The sequence below is a fragment of the Hemiscyllium ocellatum genome, chromosome 4, assembly GCF_020745735.1.
Source record: "Hemiscyllium ocellatum isolate sHemOce1 chromosome 4, sHemOce1.pat.X.cur, whole genome shotgun sequence".
NCBI lineage: Eukaryota > Metazoa > Chordata > Chondrichthyes > Orectolobiformes > Hemiscylliidae > Hemiscyllium > Hemiscyllium ocellatum.
Window position 1 is genome coordinate 39,045,475 of NC_083404.1, and position 17,771 is coordinate 39,063,245.

The following is a 17,771-nucleotide window of genomic DNA, read 5'->3' on the forward strand; positions in this document are numbered from 1 at the left end:
TAATTGAGAATGTAGAAGAAGCTGGAAATGGAGGAACACAGAGACCTCACTAGGGAATGCAATTCTAGGAAATTACAGAAGTGAGGACATAGAGGGAATAGGAATTTTAGAATGAGCCCATGTAGCTCCATGAGCACAGAAATGAACAGGATTTGTTGCATCGATAAGAAACAGGATACAGAGTCTTAGATGGCCTCAAGTTTACAGAGCCTGGGGGACCATGCCGGAGTGCATTGAAATAATTGACTCTCAAGATAATGAAAGCATGGATGAGAATTTCAGCAACACAAGGGTGGAGACAGAGGCAAAGTCAGGCAGTGTTGCAAAAGTTGAAATCGACCATCCTAATGATGGCATTGCTCTGAGGTCAGAAGATATAATGTGACAACAAGGTTGCAAAGAGACAAGCTTGATCTCAGACAGTTGCCAGGGAGAGGTATAGAATCAGTAATTATGGAGTAGAACTTGGAGTGGGAACGGAAAGCAATAACTTGAGTTTTTCTCAATATTTAACTGAAGGACATTTCTGTAAATCCAGTTCTAGGTGTGGGGTAGGCAATTTTATAATCTATCAACTGTTGCGAGGCAGAGAGGGGTACTGGTGACGTGGAGCTTGGGGTCATCAGTGAAATTGTGAAATCTAACGCTGTCCTTCAATGGTGTCACATGTAAATGAGGAATGACAGTAGAGTCAGGAGTTTACAAAATACAATGATTAATTTCCTAATGAATGCAACTACTAGGCTGTATTTTGTTGCAAAGAGTAATTGATTAATGTCATTAACATTCATTGATGTTTACATTGTCCAGTGCTTTGTGACAAGGGAGATACAAAATAAATTATGAATTGCCTCTGTCAGACTCATGGAAATGGTAGCTCACCTTCAAACACCCCAACAGTTCTGAAAGAAATTGCAGCATCGCACAGTAATCACTCTTTAATCTCATTGTAGAAAGTTAAGTCATCTAATTAACCACACCAGAGTGTCAGCCACCATTACCTCGCATTCCAACTCACTAACTGTTAAAGTTAATAAGAGTTTGCAATGACTAGCTGTGGGGAGAATTGTGTGGTTATGGTCACTGTGACCAATCAAGTTTAGGAAACGGATGCAGAGTGGGACACACCTCAGTAACACTTGCTGTATGTGAAACAGGTCTTGAGCTGATCCCATCCAGCATCAGTGTAAATGTATCCATTTTGGGCTTCCCTTTAGTTTTTTCCACCACTTTCATGGTGACATGATATCCACTCAGGACCTCATATTGAAGTAAATCAAAATCTCCTGGAGAGGAAACAATTTGAAATAAATGTTAAAAATGTAACAAAGAGACATGTTTCAAAATTCCATTTGATGGTTCTTCTAAGTTTATCGTGGATCCTCCATAATTGCCCATTCTCTAATATACTCTGTATACTCTATTGATCACACCTACTTGGAAATATACATCTGGTGGACAGGTTCCAAATGTCCATGGTCTGAGTAGGTTTGGAAGTGAATGTTCCAGAGCATTTGCTTGCCAGATCTCCTTTGGTATTCCGCTTCTTCCGAGAGATTTAGTGAATGTTGAAGTGGGAGAGTCCTCACTTAAAGGGAAGAAGTATTCAGTCATGTCATACCAGCCATCATGATGCATGGGGTAGACAGGGGAGAAGCAGCTGGTCTTAACATACCTGTCTGTTTTGTAAGTTGGTGGGATGAATTGTTACTCATATGAGGAACACAGCTCCAGTGCATCAAACAGTAACACAGAACAGCCTTGGAAGGCAGAGGAAAAGGAAAGGTGGGAGAAAGAATTCAAAAGCAGAACAGCAAAGACTAACAACCATCAGCTGCACATTTTCAGCACAATCAAGTTTGAACAAAGAATAAAGAACAAGTCTTTGAAGAGCAAATCCAAGCTAAATTCATCCATGTACTTTATCACACTGGCGAAAAAGCAATTAGGGTTCAGATGCATTTTACCTCGTGTGGATATGAAGGTCACTTCATAGATAATGTTTTTGTTGGTTGATTTTCTTGACACGTGAACCTTATCTGGTTTAATTGTCCACAGATCATTTAAAGCTTGTTGAACTTTTGCAGCATTAGCATCCATAGGAATAAGGACTAAGGCAAGTAGAGAGAACAGGTTACAGAATTAGTACCATTAAAAACCATGACAGGAAGCCCTGCTGTCCTTAACCATCACCCATACTAGCAGTGTGAAAGTCCCTTACCACAGCGGCCTCACTAAATTAAAACCAGGGCAGACTTCATAGAGCCATACATCATGGAAACAGGCCCTTGGGACCAATTTGTCTTAAACTAAGCTAGTCTCATTTGCCTGCGTTTGGCTCGTGTCTTTCTAAACCTTTTCTATCACATACCTGTTTGAATGTCTTTAAATATTGCATTTGTTTAACTCTAGCACTTCCTCTGGCAGCTCATTCTATATATCCACCTTCCTCTGTGTGAAAAAGTAGCCCCTAAGGTCCCTTTTGACCCTTTCCCCTCTCACCTTAAACTTAATGTCCTCTAGTTTTGAATTCCCCTGCCCTAGGCAAAAAATCCATTACCATTATCTATGCCCCTCATCATTTTATAAACAATGATGTTTCTTCACATTAGGTGCAGACCCAGGAATGGCCACTGCTCTGAGTGGATCAGTTGGGGATTGTAGAACTGTTGGCCTTCTGATTGGTAGCGGGATCTCATCCTTAGGGTATGAGAGCCCTGGGGATGGGCTGTTAATTGTCTGATGGGTATAAAATTATGGTCAGGGCTCCCAGGAAGCCTTAGACACCTCTGACTTCCCAGATGGTACGCCTGTAGGCTAAAGTATCAGGCAATTTTCAAAATGCAATCAGATAATGTGATTTGCTTGTATTAGCTGAGAGAAGAATGTTGACTAGCATACTGGAGAAACCTCCTATGGGCTTCTTCAAATGAGATTTTTCTCATCTATTGAACAAAGGGCAGCTTGGTGGCTCAGTGGTTAGCACTGCTATCTCACAGTGCCAGGGATCTGGGTTCAATTCCAGCCTTAAGTGACTGTTTGTGTAGAATTTGCATATTCTTCGTGGGTTTCCTCCCACAATTGAAAGATGTGCAGGTTAGGTGAATTAGCCATGTTAAATTCCCCATAGTGTTCAGGGATGTGTAGGTTGGGTGCATTAGTCAGGGGTGAATGTGTCCGGATGGGTTACTTTTTGGAGGGTTGGTGTGGACCAAACAGCCTGATTCCACACTGTAGGGGTTCTATTAAAGAAAACTAAGCTTTGCTCAAAAATCCAAAGGATTGTTAGCACAGAACACCAACCCCCTAATTCATAAACAAGCAGATTGAACATAGTCAATCACTTACAAGAACATTTTTTTTAACATGATTCAGATTCATGATACAGGCAGAGATTGAGATGGTTCACAAGCTTGCCCTTTAATTTCATGGAGCAAAAATAGAAATTAATGAAGCGATGAATATATTTCAGGTAATTTACTCCTAATAATATATTAGCACCAGGCCTGCCCACTATCAATAATCGAGAATATTTAACAGTCATTGACAGATAGAATGTCACAGTAAAATGGATGTGTGCTCTCATTCCCACTGGTTTGAAATCCCAATTTGATGGAAATGCTTATCAATAAAGTGATTAAAGTCCAGTTAAACTAATTTAAATTAGAATGGTGGCTTACAGTCAATGTTCAGGATTAAATTTGATGAACAATTGCTGGGTATTCCAATTAGATGAACTCAGCCTTTGAATTTGAATTGTTTTTTTCACAGTACATTGGCTGTGGCCAGCCAGCTTGAAATCAGTCCTCCACTGACAAAATACTAATCTCCTGGTTATGTATTTTTTTTCGTTTGCCCCCACCACCCTCCCCCAACTACTACCAATACAGCAGTAGTGCCTTTGATTTTGAATTGCTCCAAGAGCTTAAATGAGGATGCTGCATTCAAATAACTCCATCACAAACAGCTGAATTCTTGAATGATCATAAAGACTTGGTAGAAACACAAAGTACCCCCAATTTATAAAGAATCAACTGAACAACAAGTCCATTAGTTAAAAATAGTTGTATTGCAGGGAAATCAGCTTAAAAATAGACTTTATTAACAATTGGAATTGTAGTTCTGAATTTAATGGCTGCAGTGTGAACCAGTCCATTGGCTAGAAAACAGAGGCCACTGTCAAGGGCCAGAATGAGTTTTAATCCCAATGAGACACTTACCCACCTCCCATCACAGTTCCCAGCACTTCAGGACAAGGATCCTGGTTCCAGCCAAATAGGCCAGAAACTCCTCAATATTGGAAGCTTTATGGGAAGGAGAGGCAATTATTGGAAATAGAGAATCCCAGAAGAAGATCCGTGTTGGAGTCCAGGAACACAAGTGGGCTGAACTTACCAGGGCCTGTAAAATGGGCCCCAGTCGTGTTAGTGTGAGAGAATGGACAGGTCACTCTGTAGGGGCAGCACTTGTCATTGGCAGAGTTCTCTGATGGACACTGGATGCCTAAACTGTAGGATATTTCCCCTGGCCTGCCACCAAGGGATGCTGGGCAGTCTCATTACAGATACAGGTCCCCTCCACTGCTGAGCAGTGGCTGATGTGAATGGTACCTCAGTGAGCCTTGGTAGTCAATTAAGGGGCCTCAATTGAGCTCTGGCGGGAAAACTGTCCTCAAACCTACCCACCTGATCAAGGGTAACAGTTGGGAAACTAATGAGTTCTCCAACCAGTACATTGCCCTCTTTAATCCACCTGGCTCCCAAGAAAGAGTGGCGCATTTCAGTGTATCACACAGCACTGAATGAAGCCATTCAGCCCATCAAGTACGTATTGGTTTTTTTAAAAGCCGTATCACATTGTTAGGAATCAGAATGTGCTGCATAAAAAGGCGAAGCAAACAGATTCAATAATACTCTTCAGGAGGAATATGGATGAATATTTGGAAGGAAAAATGTGGTAGGGAGATAGTGAGAGAGGGTAGGATATTTTCTCTATAATCTATTAATTAACTGTTTTCCCTGGCTCTTTCTCCAGACTTTTTTTCTTTTTCATACAAAGCTGCAATTAACTTTTGAAACCTATGATTGAATTTGATCCCATTGCCCTTTCGGCAGCACAATCCAGATTGCAACATGCCATTTAAATAATGTCTCCTCAGCTCCTTCTCTGCTTCTTTTGCCCATTACTTTAGATTTGTTTGTCTCTACTATTAGCTGCATTGCTAGTGGGAACAATTTCTCCTTATTTACACTCCAAAAACCCCAGAATGTCAAATGAAAACTGTAAAGATGGAACTATTTCAATGATTTCACCATTAATGTTTTGACAATTGATCTGTTTTACTATTCCAAACTCCAAAAAGGGTATTAAAGACCTACCTAGAAAGGGAGAAGAGTCTCCTAATAATAAGGAATATTTCAGATTTTCGGACTCCTAATAGGTTCCTATGAATTTTATATTTCATGAGCATTGCTGAAGAATATGGGGCCCAGCAAAAGGTTTAAATGCAAAAGTTAACATGTGGAAAAAGAGTGGAGCTGTAAAAGCATAGCAGATCAAGCAGCATTAGAGGAGGGGAGTCAACTTTGTGCTTTTTCTAGCTCCACTCTTTATCGACTCTGATCTCCAGCATCTGCAATTCTCACTACCCCAAAGTTAGCACGTGTAAAGATCACTTGTATCTTTTTGGACTATGGACTTCAAAATGGGAAAATATGCCATTTTAAATCAAAGTACTTTGAAGAGACCTAGGAGTATAGGTGTATAGATACTTTAAAGTAGAGTCACAGGTGGACAGTGTAATAGTGTTGTCACTTTAAAAAGGATATTTTGTCCTTGGTTTTTTACAAGAGAGTTTATAAAGGCAAAGTTACCAAAATGTCTACTTTAACAATAGCAGGGCAGTGGCCAATTCTCCTAGTTCAGGTTCTTTCTAATTTGGTTTCATTGTGGCAAACTGCTGGGTTAGATGTAGCAGAAGCTTCTGCAGTACAAAAAGGTTCCATGCATCAGCAGATGATTCATGGCTGACTTTTGTCTCTGAAATCATACCTGCCTGGAAGAACCTGTGTTTGAATTTACCTTTTTGCCATGGGGTGTATTTTTGGAATGTTGCTGAGTTGAACAGTCACTTAGTTGAAGGTACTGTACCGAGTCAGTTAAGTTTTCCAATAGTTAAGTTACTTTAAATTCCATTTCCTTTTGTTCGTGTTTCAACTGTGGTGTTGAAATAAATTTGCTTAAAGCCGAGTGGTTTGACCAGCTGCATCATACCTGGAACACCTACTTCATATCTGCCTTTAAAAAAAGAAATAAAAAGGTCTGGGCTACCTTCTTCAAATATTTTGAGGGGGTCTGGCTTGTCCGTAACAATAGGTTGGTGAATAGGTCTTTAAGCTTGCCTTCATTGGTCATAACATTGAGTATAGGAGATGGGATGTCATGTTGTGGCTATACAGGATACTGGGGAGACTGCTTTTAGAATACTGCATACAATTCTGGTCACACTTCTATAGGAAAGATGTTGTTAAATCTGAGAAGGTGCATAAAAGGTTTACAAGGATTTTGCCGGAACTGGAACATATGAATGATAGAGAGGCTGAATAGGCTTGGGGCCATTTTTCCTGGAGGGCTGAGGACTGAGGGTGTGATCTGAGAAAGATTTATAAGATCATGAGCATTAATATGGTGATTAGCCAAGGTCTTTTCCCCAATATGGAGTGGTCCAAAACTAGAGGACATATGTTCAAGGTGAGAGTGGAAAGCTTTAAAAGGACCTAAAAGGTAAGAGAGTGCTTGTATGGAATGAACAGCCAGAGAAAGTGGTGAATGCAGGTACAGTTGTAACATTTAAACACTTCTGGATAGATACATGAATAGGAAGGAATTAGAGGAAAACAGTCCAAGTGCTGGCAAATGGGATTAAGTCAAATTGGAATGTTTGGTTGGCATGGATGAGTTTGACTGAAGAGTCTGTTTTGCGCTGTATGACTGTATAACTTTACCTGGAAGAACATGTGGCAGTTTTAAAAAAAAACAAATTTTATGTTGAATCAACAAGGTTCCCTTGTTCAAGCATAATGCTATAAGACAAAGGAGCAGAAAGTAGGCAATCAGCCCATCAAGTCTACTCCACCATTCAACTATGACTGATAAATTTCTCAACTCCATTCTCCTGCTTTCTTTCTGTATCCCTTGATCCCCTTGATACTCAAGACCCTATCTATTTCAGTTCTAAATAGACTCAATGACTTGGCCTCCACAGCTTTCCGTGGCAAGGAACTCCATGAATTCACCTCTCTCTGGCTGGAAAAGTTTCTCCTTATCTCTGTTCTAAAAGGTCTTTCTTTTAGTCTAAAGCTATGCCCTTGAGTCCTAATATCTCCTACTAATGGAAACATCTTTCCAACATCCATTCTGTCCAGGTCATTCAGTATTCTGTATGTTGCAATTAGATCCACCCTCATCCTCTAAACTCCATTGAATATAAACCCAGAGTCCTCAAATGTTCCTCACATGTTACGCTTTTCATTACTGGGGCCATTCTTGTGAACCTCTTCTGAACAAATGTAAAGCCACCTACAGAGCCATTGAAGTAGCCACCTACAGAGACATTAAACCAGGGAATGAAAGGTTTAGAATTAGTGTGCCCATGTTCTTGTGCCCTAATGAAAAAAATTGAAAGAGAACTGAAGAAAAAAAATCTCCTCAATGCCTGTAATCCAGACTGGTGCAAGAATTCTGCTTCACAACACTTTATTTGCTCATTCCCCAACTTTAATACTTGTGCTTTGTCTGATTCTTTGTGCGAATGATTCAATGTGTTTGGGTTCTTTTAAAAAAATGTGGTAGAGTTTGCACAGAGAGATAAGAATTAAGAGTTTGTGTTTCCTTTGTGCCATCAGTTTAAAAAATCGTGTTGAAATAATTGCTGTCTTCTTAAGTGCAGAAAACTGATGAGCATTTTCCTTTGTCCTGGGTCCATCAGTCATGTAATGTGGGGACTTGGGTAGTTTGATTAAATCACTTCACATTTGTGATGACTCTGGGACTAGTGGGCATAATTTCCAGAGCACTACACCAGTGAGGTGTGACACAAGGAATCCTGAATATGGGCTAGACCCCCCCTAATTTCCTGCTGTGAAGCCATAAGGAGCTCAGAGTAGTTATTCTGATTCCACAGCCATGTCAATGATCACCAAACTCATCAATTACTACAGCCCTGCACTCTCCCCATTCATTAATCGAAACACACACCTGGGTCAAACCTTTCGGCTTCTTAATAAAGGAAGCTATCCGAGTTATTGAGCTAATTGTAGGTGGCTCCAGCCTAGAATGTTCACTTCTCCTGGGCCCCAAATATCACTGGTCTAAGGTCTTCACGGTTCAAGTGTAGCTTGGTGCCATGAAACCTTGGCTTGGAGGTGTGACCCTCTAAATTTCCATAAGCAGACTTTGAGTCGATTTTCTCTGAGCTAATGCTATCCTTGAGGCATCAATGTAAGCTTCAAATTGTTGCAGCTAAATGCCAGTAGAGAAGCTGACACCTCTGTTTTATAGTCTGTAGACAGGCTGATAGGATGCTCATGATAATCAGACTTAATGCTAAGGCCCATGTACAAACACCTCAGATGTTTCCTAGACTGCGTAGCTCAAGTTATACCATCCAGTCTTTTCACTAACAGAGACTGTTTTTGATAGGCCTCAGCAAATTGCATTTATAAAGCACATTTAATGTAATGGTACGTCCCAAGGTGATTCTCGGAATCGACGGTTGATCGAAATTTGACAAAATTTGAAAACAAATTACTGAAAATACTGTAAATCGGAAATTAAGAGAGAAAATACTGGAGCATGTCTGACAGGATCTGTAGAGATTAAAGTTTCATGTCCAAAGACTCAGAAGTCAATTGCACGGAAGAGCCTTTTTACTCAAAACATTAACTCTGTTTCTCTCTCCACAGATGCTGTGAAACCTGCTAAGTTTCTCCCACACTTCCTGTTTTTATTAAAATTTGACATCGTGTCACATAAGATAATATTAGAGTGATGACAAGAAGATGGATTAAGAAGTTAGATTCGAAGTAATGTTTTAAGGAATGGGAGCGAGAAAGAGGCTTAGTGAGGGAATTACAGAGCTTAGGACCTGAAGACACAGCCACCAAATTTGAGCAATGGAAATTTGGGATATCCAAAGTACCAGGATTGGAGGAGTGCAATGATTGTGGAGGATTTGGGGTTTGGAGGACATAATACAAGCCAACAAAGTAAGGTTAATTGGCCCGTATGTCTAGTTATGTATATGTTGGATTCATCACTACTGTACCTGTGTGCACTTGATTATAGATGAGACTGTACCAAATGTATGAACAGGTACTGGTTTTTTGACATGATTTGCTGATGATGATTTTCTGAACCTCGTTGACTGCACTTCCCGTATTCCAGTTCTCCAAAGTCAACATCTAAAATTATAAGATCAAACCCTGGTTAAAGTTTTCATGAAATGTCAAGCAAAGGAGATAGAGTACTTTTTCAGGGAATTACACCTCATTATGGCAAGAGGTGCTGGATGATCTGGGAATTAAAGTGTTCTATTCGGAGGGCGTAGACTAGACTTTTACTCCCTGCATCGTTGGATGTGTGAATCTAGTTGATGCCTGGGAATGGTGGCGTAATGTTGGAACAACGTATCTCATGCCTCAGGGAAGATGTGAAAATTTTAGGAATTGGAGGAACAAGAAACAGCAAGACACCAGAAAAAATAAATTTCAATTTTATAATTCTTGCAATCCTCACTATAATTGAATTACACCATAATAATACGTTAGCTTATATTTTACTTCTTAACAATAAATTGAATGCACAAAAACAGGTTTAATATAATCTGGAGTTATATGTTTTGGCAAATGCATTGACTTTTCAGAGAGAGGCTCCTGCCAGAGTGTTACTGTGAAGAGAATGCAAGACCCCATCTGTGCAGTCCCAGTGGGCAAAGTCTGCAACGTCATTTGAATACTGTATTCATTTTAACTGGAGCATTTGAGTTTAATGGGGGTCGAAGTGCACTTATTATCAAGGTTAGGTGGAGTGCTTTGTAATGGGGAGGATGTACAGCCCGACTGGGAGAAGATCATCTGAAGGTCAAGATTGTGAGAAAGATGTGTGAGAGTCTGGAGTTAGGACCTGAACAGAAAACAATGGGTGAATGGATGGTTCACCTTACTCGCCCTAATAGGCTTCAAGAATCACATTTTATTAAACACCACGACCCACACAGCCCCACTCTGACCATCACCACACGATTTCCCCCATTCCCCAACTCCAACAGCTAATCCCATAATCTGCCAGGAGAGAAAGAAAGCAGCAAAGTTTCAACAGCAGGGAGAGAGTCAGAAGTCACACAATACCAGGTTATAGTCCAACAGGTTTTAATTTGAAATCACACAAGCTTTAGAAGTGTAGCCCTTTTGTCAGGTGCAGTGAGAGAGCAGAGCACACAGATACAGAGTTTATAGGCAGAGAGAGCAAAGGCAGAAAAATCAATTTATCATGAAACTTGTCTGAGTAGAGTGTCAGATAATACATCTCTGCAGGTGACTAAGAGTGTTAGATGGTGTGTGAAGTGTTTATAAAATTAATGTGCTGTGCTGTTATGGCAATCAGGCAGAACAATAGGAATATACAAAAGGTGACATCTCAGGTCAGATATTGAATTGTAGGTGTGAGGCTTTGTTCAGAATTTGTCTCAGAGTTTTAACCTGGAATCAGATTGGTTTATAGGCTGGAATCAGGCTGGACACCAGAGAGAATTTATCAGATGCTACATTAACTGATTGTGACTACAAATTGTGTGTTGTTGAACAAAATAGAATGTATCTGCAAATAAACAAACATTTTCAATGAGTGAGACAGGTGTGGGGTATAGAGTGTGTGAGAGAGTGTGTGTGAGAGAGAGAGATTGAGAGAGAGAGAGAGAGATTATGAGCAAGTACATGTGCGTGCCTAATAAAAATTTTGTCTGTGTGCCTTACTCTCTCACTGCACCTGATGAAGTGGCTGTGCTCCGAAAACTTGTGTGATTTCAAATAAACCTGTTGGACTATAACTTGGTGTCCTGTGACTTCTGCCCATGTCCACCAACATGCCCGCATCAATAGCGAGGAAACCATGTCATTGGTGTCATTTGGATCACCTTCACTGAATATAGCACTCGGCAGGTTTTTAGTTCCATCTAGTCTCAATTACCTCCCGCTGCCCTAACACATATTGAAGATTCAGCATTGACCTGTTTCTCATGGAGAATGTGAGAGTGTGATTTGATGAGCTGGACTTCACTGACAGAGTCTGCTGTCTGTTGTTCCGTGTAGGAGATGTTCTCCCTGTACATACCAATACTAAAGGAGGAACTGGTGGCTTCCTGCAGCACCAATTCAATATAATATCTATGGAGTGAAAGAAGATATTCAGTTTGTGATATATAATCAGCAAACACAGAGAACAAATAGATTAATAAAAATGTTCCAAATGTTTAGGTTTACACCACATTTCATAACATCTCATTGAGTCATACCAAAGGGCTTTAAACTATCGGCAAATATAACAAGGATCTTACAAACAGGAAGATATCCCTAGTAGCAATAAGATGGATGGCTAACTTTTAATGATGTTGATTCAGAGGGAATTATTGACTGGGATATCAGGGAGGCCTTACTGGTGCTGCAGTGAAATACTGCTGTCGGATCTTTAAAATCTACTTGAAGTGAATGGCACATGCCAAAAATAGTTTGTGGGAGCGCAACATCCAGTTCTCCTTTAGATCCTGATTTAGAGATATGTCTCCAGCCTACCTCTAAGATTGCACAATTGAAATTCATCATCACAGTTTCATCTCCATTAAGCAGAATAAAGAGATGTCTGGGGACACAGTTTTGCTGCAACCACAAGTGGGACAATGCACTGAAACTGCATATGGGACTGCGAATCCAAACTAATCTTCTGGTGCCATATTAAAAGTGTGTTGCACTTTTGAAAGAATCTTTTCTGTTTATACATTAAATGAAGGTTGTACAGATATTGTGTGTGTGTATACACATATATATTTAAATAGGCATGATTTGAAATGAAGCATTGCGATTCCAAGTATCTTAATTCTAAGACTCCAGCCCTGTGTTCTAAATTCTTCAGTTTTGGCTCAGGATCTACCCTACCTAGTTGCTCAATATTTTATATATTCCTCTGATTCTCCTGAACTCCACAGAGTAGTGGTCCATTGTACTCAATCTCTACTTACATGACAGCTCTTTCATCTCAGGAATCAATCTGGTGTAACTCCTTTGCACCTCTTGAAAGGCAGAATATCCTTCAGTACATCAGTTAAGGGCTCATCAAGGACAAGTACAATTGTCAATACTTCCTGATTCCAGTGCTCTCATATTCTAATAAGGTCAACATGTCAATTGCTTTCCTAATGGTTTTGCGTGTCTGTTCAATATCTTTTCTTTGGTTTGTCTACAATCTGTTCTGAGCCAACCTCCATGACTGACTCAGTAGCAAAGTTAAATTAATGACTCCTTGGCTGTGAATTTCCTTAGGGTTGTTTTGGTTTTGTTGCTGTTACTTCGGTGGAATCCGCATTTATGCTTATTATGAAGGATTTGATTGACCATCAATCCACCAAAGGTGAAATGGTGAGATCTGTCCCATCAAAATTTGTCACTATCTTTCAATTATTTCATAGACAGTCACTTTTGGACAGTATAAGTTGAACATTGATGCAACTTATTTCTCTTTTCCTTAATTCACAGGTGGAGTCATTTACCATCCTTACTAGCTAACCTTGAAAAGGTGGTGCTGAGCAACCATTTCAGAGAACAGTCTGGCAAGAACAGTCACAGTTTGGGAAAAGGTCACAAATACCGTCTTAATATTGGAGACTCTTGTTGTGCTACATGAAGAAGCTGCAGTACACTGCAGCACTGTCTCTACCATGAATGTGTAGTACGGAATAACCTTGATTATCCGAACATCAATTAATCGAATTTCAGATTATCCAAACAAGATCTCAAGGTCCCGTAAAAAAGCTATCAGTTATCCAAACACTCTGTTATCCAAACTCTCAGTTATATGAACAAAATACTCCCTGACCATCTCGTTCGGATAATTGAGGTCATTTCTGTATCTGTATATTTTACATCGTTAAACAAATTGCACAGAAATTTTCCTGTTTAAAATAAACTACCACATTTCTGGGGGTCTGGAGTCACATAAGGATGGCTGACCTTTTTCCCGAAAGGACATCAGCAAAGGAGTTGATTCTTTACAACAGCCCAATCGTTTAATGGTGACTGTGATTGACAATGTAATTTCCACTTTAATTTTCATTTCCAGACAAAATTCCCCAATTGCTGTGGGGGGATTAGAATTCACGGATTACGCATCCAACAATATAATCTCAATACTAATGCACCTTTAAAATGTACCTTCGGCATAATGTGTGTTGCCTCACAGCTCCAGAAACCCAGGTTTGATTCCCGCCTCGGGTGACTGTCTGTGTGGAGTTTGTACATTCTTCCCGTGTCTGCGTGGGTTTCTTCCGGGTGCTTCAGTTTCCTCCCACAATCCAAAGATGTGCAGATCAGGTGAATTGGCCATAGTCAGGGGTAAATATAGGGTAGGGGAGTGGGTCTGGGTGGGTTACTTTTCAGAGGGTCGGTGTGGACTTATTGGGCTGAAGGGCCTGTTTCCATACTGTGTGGAATCTAATCTAATCTAATAATAATATCCACACTCATGCTGTTTTCATATTAATTCATGAGTAAGACCTTACTAACAGCCAAAGGAATTATTAAATCAAGCTTGTGTTCACAGTTTCCTATTAAACAGCATCACTTTCACCATCAGTGGACAACATGTAAAGTAGCTATATTAAGAAAATATTTCTAACACTCAGTATCAACGATACAAATGCTTAATGAGACATTTGTGCAGCTGTTACATCCATCTAGGGACAGAGCTATGTTAGATATAAATAGACTATATTAGATACTGAAGTTCTTGTCAAATACGTTTTGTTGATTCAATTCATTTTATTTTGTCATTGTTATAATTTGATTTTTCAACCAGTTAGGCAGTAATCCCTTCATGCCCTCAATAGAATTTGACTGTCACAGTTTGCAAATGAGCTTCAATTACCTATTTCTCACATATAATTTCAAAGTAAATGCAATATTAAAACATAAATTTTCAATTTATCATGTAAATTACACACCTAAATTTATAAATCAATGGAAAGTACAGATGTAAAATTTCAGTGGCATGTGCTAATAAACATACATATGTAATAAAACACAATACTGTCCAATTATCTGTGTAAAATAAGCATGCAAATTGTGATTTAAATTTATACATTATCTTATAATTGCATATGTATATTTTTAATCATAAACGTAAAATGTAAAATCCTTGAAGATTTGTTCAGGTGGATGATACTTACTCTTTCCCTTTCTGAAGCTGCATAGTGTCAAATTTTTGATTACCATATCTCCGGAGATTCTGAGACTTATAAGCAATGTTCACCTAGGAAATAGTACAATGACAGAATGTGTGAAGCTATCAGCTGATCTGCCAAAATGTCTTCTTTATTCCTAATTACTTCTAGTTCCTGAAACCATTATCAAAGTGAACTGTGTGCATCATTTGTATTGCTCCATTTCCTTTCTCTGAAATTTTAATAGATCAAATCTGAGTTCCCTCTTCTCCAAAATACTTGATGTTAATCTTGTTTATCTCAGCTTGCTGTTGGATCCTGGATCCTTACAGTTTTCTATCTGTTAGTCCATCACTATTGGATGCCAAGTGACTTGTGACCCCCATATAGTGTTCCCTATATCTCTCAGAATCATTCTATAGAACATCTCTTTTTCTTGGTAATTGCAATTGAAATGCAACAGAGGTCAAAGGCCAATACCCTAATTGGTATTAAAGGATTAAACTATTTAATTTTAAAACTTTTTTTGCCCAAATAATAATTGTCAGAATTCTCAAGAACAAACGAATGTTAAATTCACTTTAACCTATCAAAGATTGGAAAATGTTTTCAGAAGATTAAAGCATTTTAGTGAAGACAGACACTATCAAAGAATTGAAATCTGGCACTCCATTCCTGCCCCAGTCTAAATTTATTTCTGTATACTGTCTCCATGCTCAGAGCAGATAAAGTGGTGGTCTGTACAATATCTCCTTTTATTACTGACATCTTTTACAATGATAAAGTCTATGCACTCATCAATAGACCATTTCTTATGTTAAGTTTACATAAAGGTTAGTGACGAAACAAATCAGTAAACAACAAAATACACTCACAAGTGTCAGCTAACGCACCTTGTCCTGAGGGATCCCAGTTAAACTGAATGAAAGTTGGAATGAACCATTCTGCTTGATATAGAAATGGTAATTGTCAGTCTCTGGAGCAACAAAGAATCCACTTAAGCGTGTTACAGATGGACTATGTGATGTGGAGGCTGGAACTAAAGCCTCATCAGTCCAAGACACTGAATACCCTGGAGTATTTTCATCGTAGTCTGGTAAATTATCCAGATTGCCACCTTGCCATGTTTCTATCTTCAATCCTCTTCCTCCTAAACCAAGAGAAAAATGTCACTAAATAGGAGCAAGAATAAATTGGCACGATACTTTTAAGTCTTCCATTCACAATTCTTCAGACAAAAGGCTTTTGTTACTTGAACACAGTGAATGACACTGCATATTAAACAAACTCCATTAATTCTTTTTGCAAAGGTCATTGGTATACTCCATATGTGTGCACTGTGTGGTTCAGAGCCAGATAAGCATTTTTGTATTTTCTCATGTTTGTGGGATATGGGCATTGCTGGTTGGCCAGCATTTATTGCCCAGCCTTAGTTGCCCTTGAGAAGGTGGTGGTGAGCTGCCTTCTTGAACTGCTGTAAGTTGATCCTCAATGCCATGAGGGATGGAATTCCAAGATTTTTACCAAGTGAGAGTGAAGGAACAGCAACATATTTCCAAGTTAGAATGGTGAGTGGCTTGGAGTGAACTTGAAGGTTGTGGTATTCCCATATATCTGCTGCCCTTGTCCTTCTCAATGGAAGTGATCATGGTTTTGGAAGGTGCTGTCTGAGGATCTTTGATGAATTTCTGCAGTGCATCTTGTCGATAGTACACACTGCTACTACTGATCTCTGTGGTGGAGGGAGTGGATGCTTGTGGATATAGTGCCAATCAAGTGGGCTGCTTTGTTCTGGATGGTATCAAGCCTCTTGAGTGTTGTGGGAGCTGCATTCTTCCAGGCAAGTGGACAGTATTGCTGACTTGTGCCTTGTAGATGATGGAGAGTTTTAGGGAGTCAGGAGGTCAGTTACTTGCTGCAGTATTCCTAGCCCCTGACCTGCTCTTGTAGCTACTGTGTTTATTGGTGAATCCAGTTCAGCCTGTGATCAAGGATGTTGATAGTGGGGGATTCAGTGATGGTAACACCACTGAATGTTAAGGGGCTGTGGTTAGATTGTTTCTTATTGGTGATGGTCAGAGCCTGGCATTTGATTGCCAGGAATGTTACTTGCCACTTGTTAGCCCAAGCCTGGTAACTGTCCACAACCTGTTACATTTGGACATGGACTGCTTCAGTGTCAGAGGAATTGTGAATGGTGCTGAACATTGTGCAATCATCAGTGAACATCGCCACTTCTGACCTTATGATGGAGGGAAGGTCTTTGGTGAAAAGGTGAAGATGGTTGGGCCTAGGATACTACCCTGAGGAAATCCTGCAGAGATGTGTTGAAGGTGAGATGACTGACCTCCAATAACCACAACCATCTTTCGATATGTCATGTATGACTCTAACCACTGGACATTTGCCACCGCAGCCCATTGATTCCAGTTTTGCTCGGACTTCTTGATGCGACATTCAGTCAAATGCATCTTTGGCGTCAAGGGCTGTCACTCCCACTTCACCTCTGGAATTCAGCTCTTTTGTCCGTGTTTGAACCAAGGCTGTAATGAGGTCAGGAGCTGAGTGGCTCTGGCGGAGCCCAGACTGGGCATCACTGAGCAGGTTATTGCTAAGCAAGTGCTGCTTGACGACATCCTTGACGACACCTTCCATCACTTTACTGATGCCACTGATGAGTGAATTAAATTGACTGAAGACTGGTAGCATGGTAATTATCTGGGTTGGATTTGTCCTGTTTCTCATGTACAGGATATTCTTGAGCAATTTTCCCCATTGTCAGGTGAATGCCACTGTTGTGACTGTACTGGAACAGCTTGTCTAGAATTAGAATTAGAATTAGAAAAATACAGCGCGGTACAGGCCCTTTGGCCCTCGATGTTGCGCCAATCCAAGCCCACCGAACCTACACTAGCCCACTATCCTCCATATGTCTATCCAATGCCCGTTTAAATGCCCATAAAGAGGGAGAGTCCACCACTGCTACTGGCAGGGCATTCCATGAACTCACGACCCGCTGAGTAAAGAATCTACCCCTAACATCTGTCCTATACCTACCAAAACTGCACACAATACTCCAGATGCGGCCGCACCAGAGTCTTATACAACTGCAACATGACTTCAGGACTCCGGAACTCAATTCCTCTACCAATAAAAGCCAGCACGCCATATGCCTTCTTCACAGCACTATTTACCTGGGTGGCAACTTTCAGAGATCTGTGTACATGGACACCAAGATCCCTCTGCTCATCCACACTACCAAGTTTCCGACCATTAGCCCAGTACT

General features: G+C 40.1%; 1 protein-coding gene across 1 annotated transcript in view; it reads right to left on the minus strand.

Annotated features, from left to right (window-relative positions):
• pkhd1l1.1 (PKHD1 like 1, tandem duplicate 1) overlaps window positions 1–17,771 on the minus strand; it is a 246,772-nt gene that overhangs the window by 196,259 nt on the left and 32,742 nt on the right. Inside the window, 6 exon segments of the mRNA XM_060823999.1 lie at window positions 1,129–1,286; window positions 1,968–2,111; window positions 9,326–9,461; window positions 11,339–11,441; window positions 14,492–14,574; window positions 15,379–15,635. Coding sequence (XP_060679982.1) covers window positions 1,129–1,286; window positions 1,968–2,111; window positions 9,326–9,461; window positions 11,339–11,441; window positions 14,492–14,574; window positions 15,379–15,635 — 881 coding nt within the window.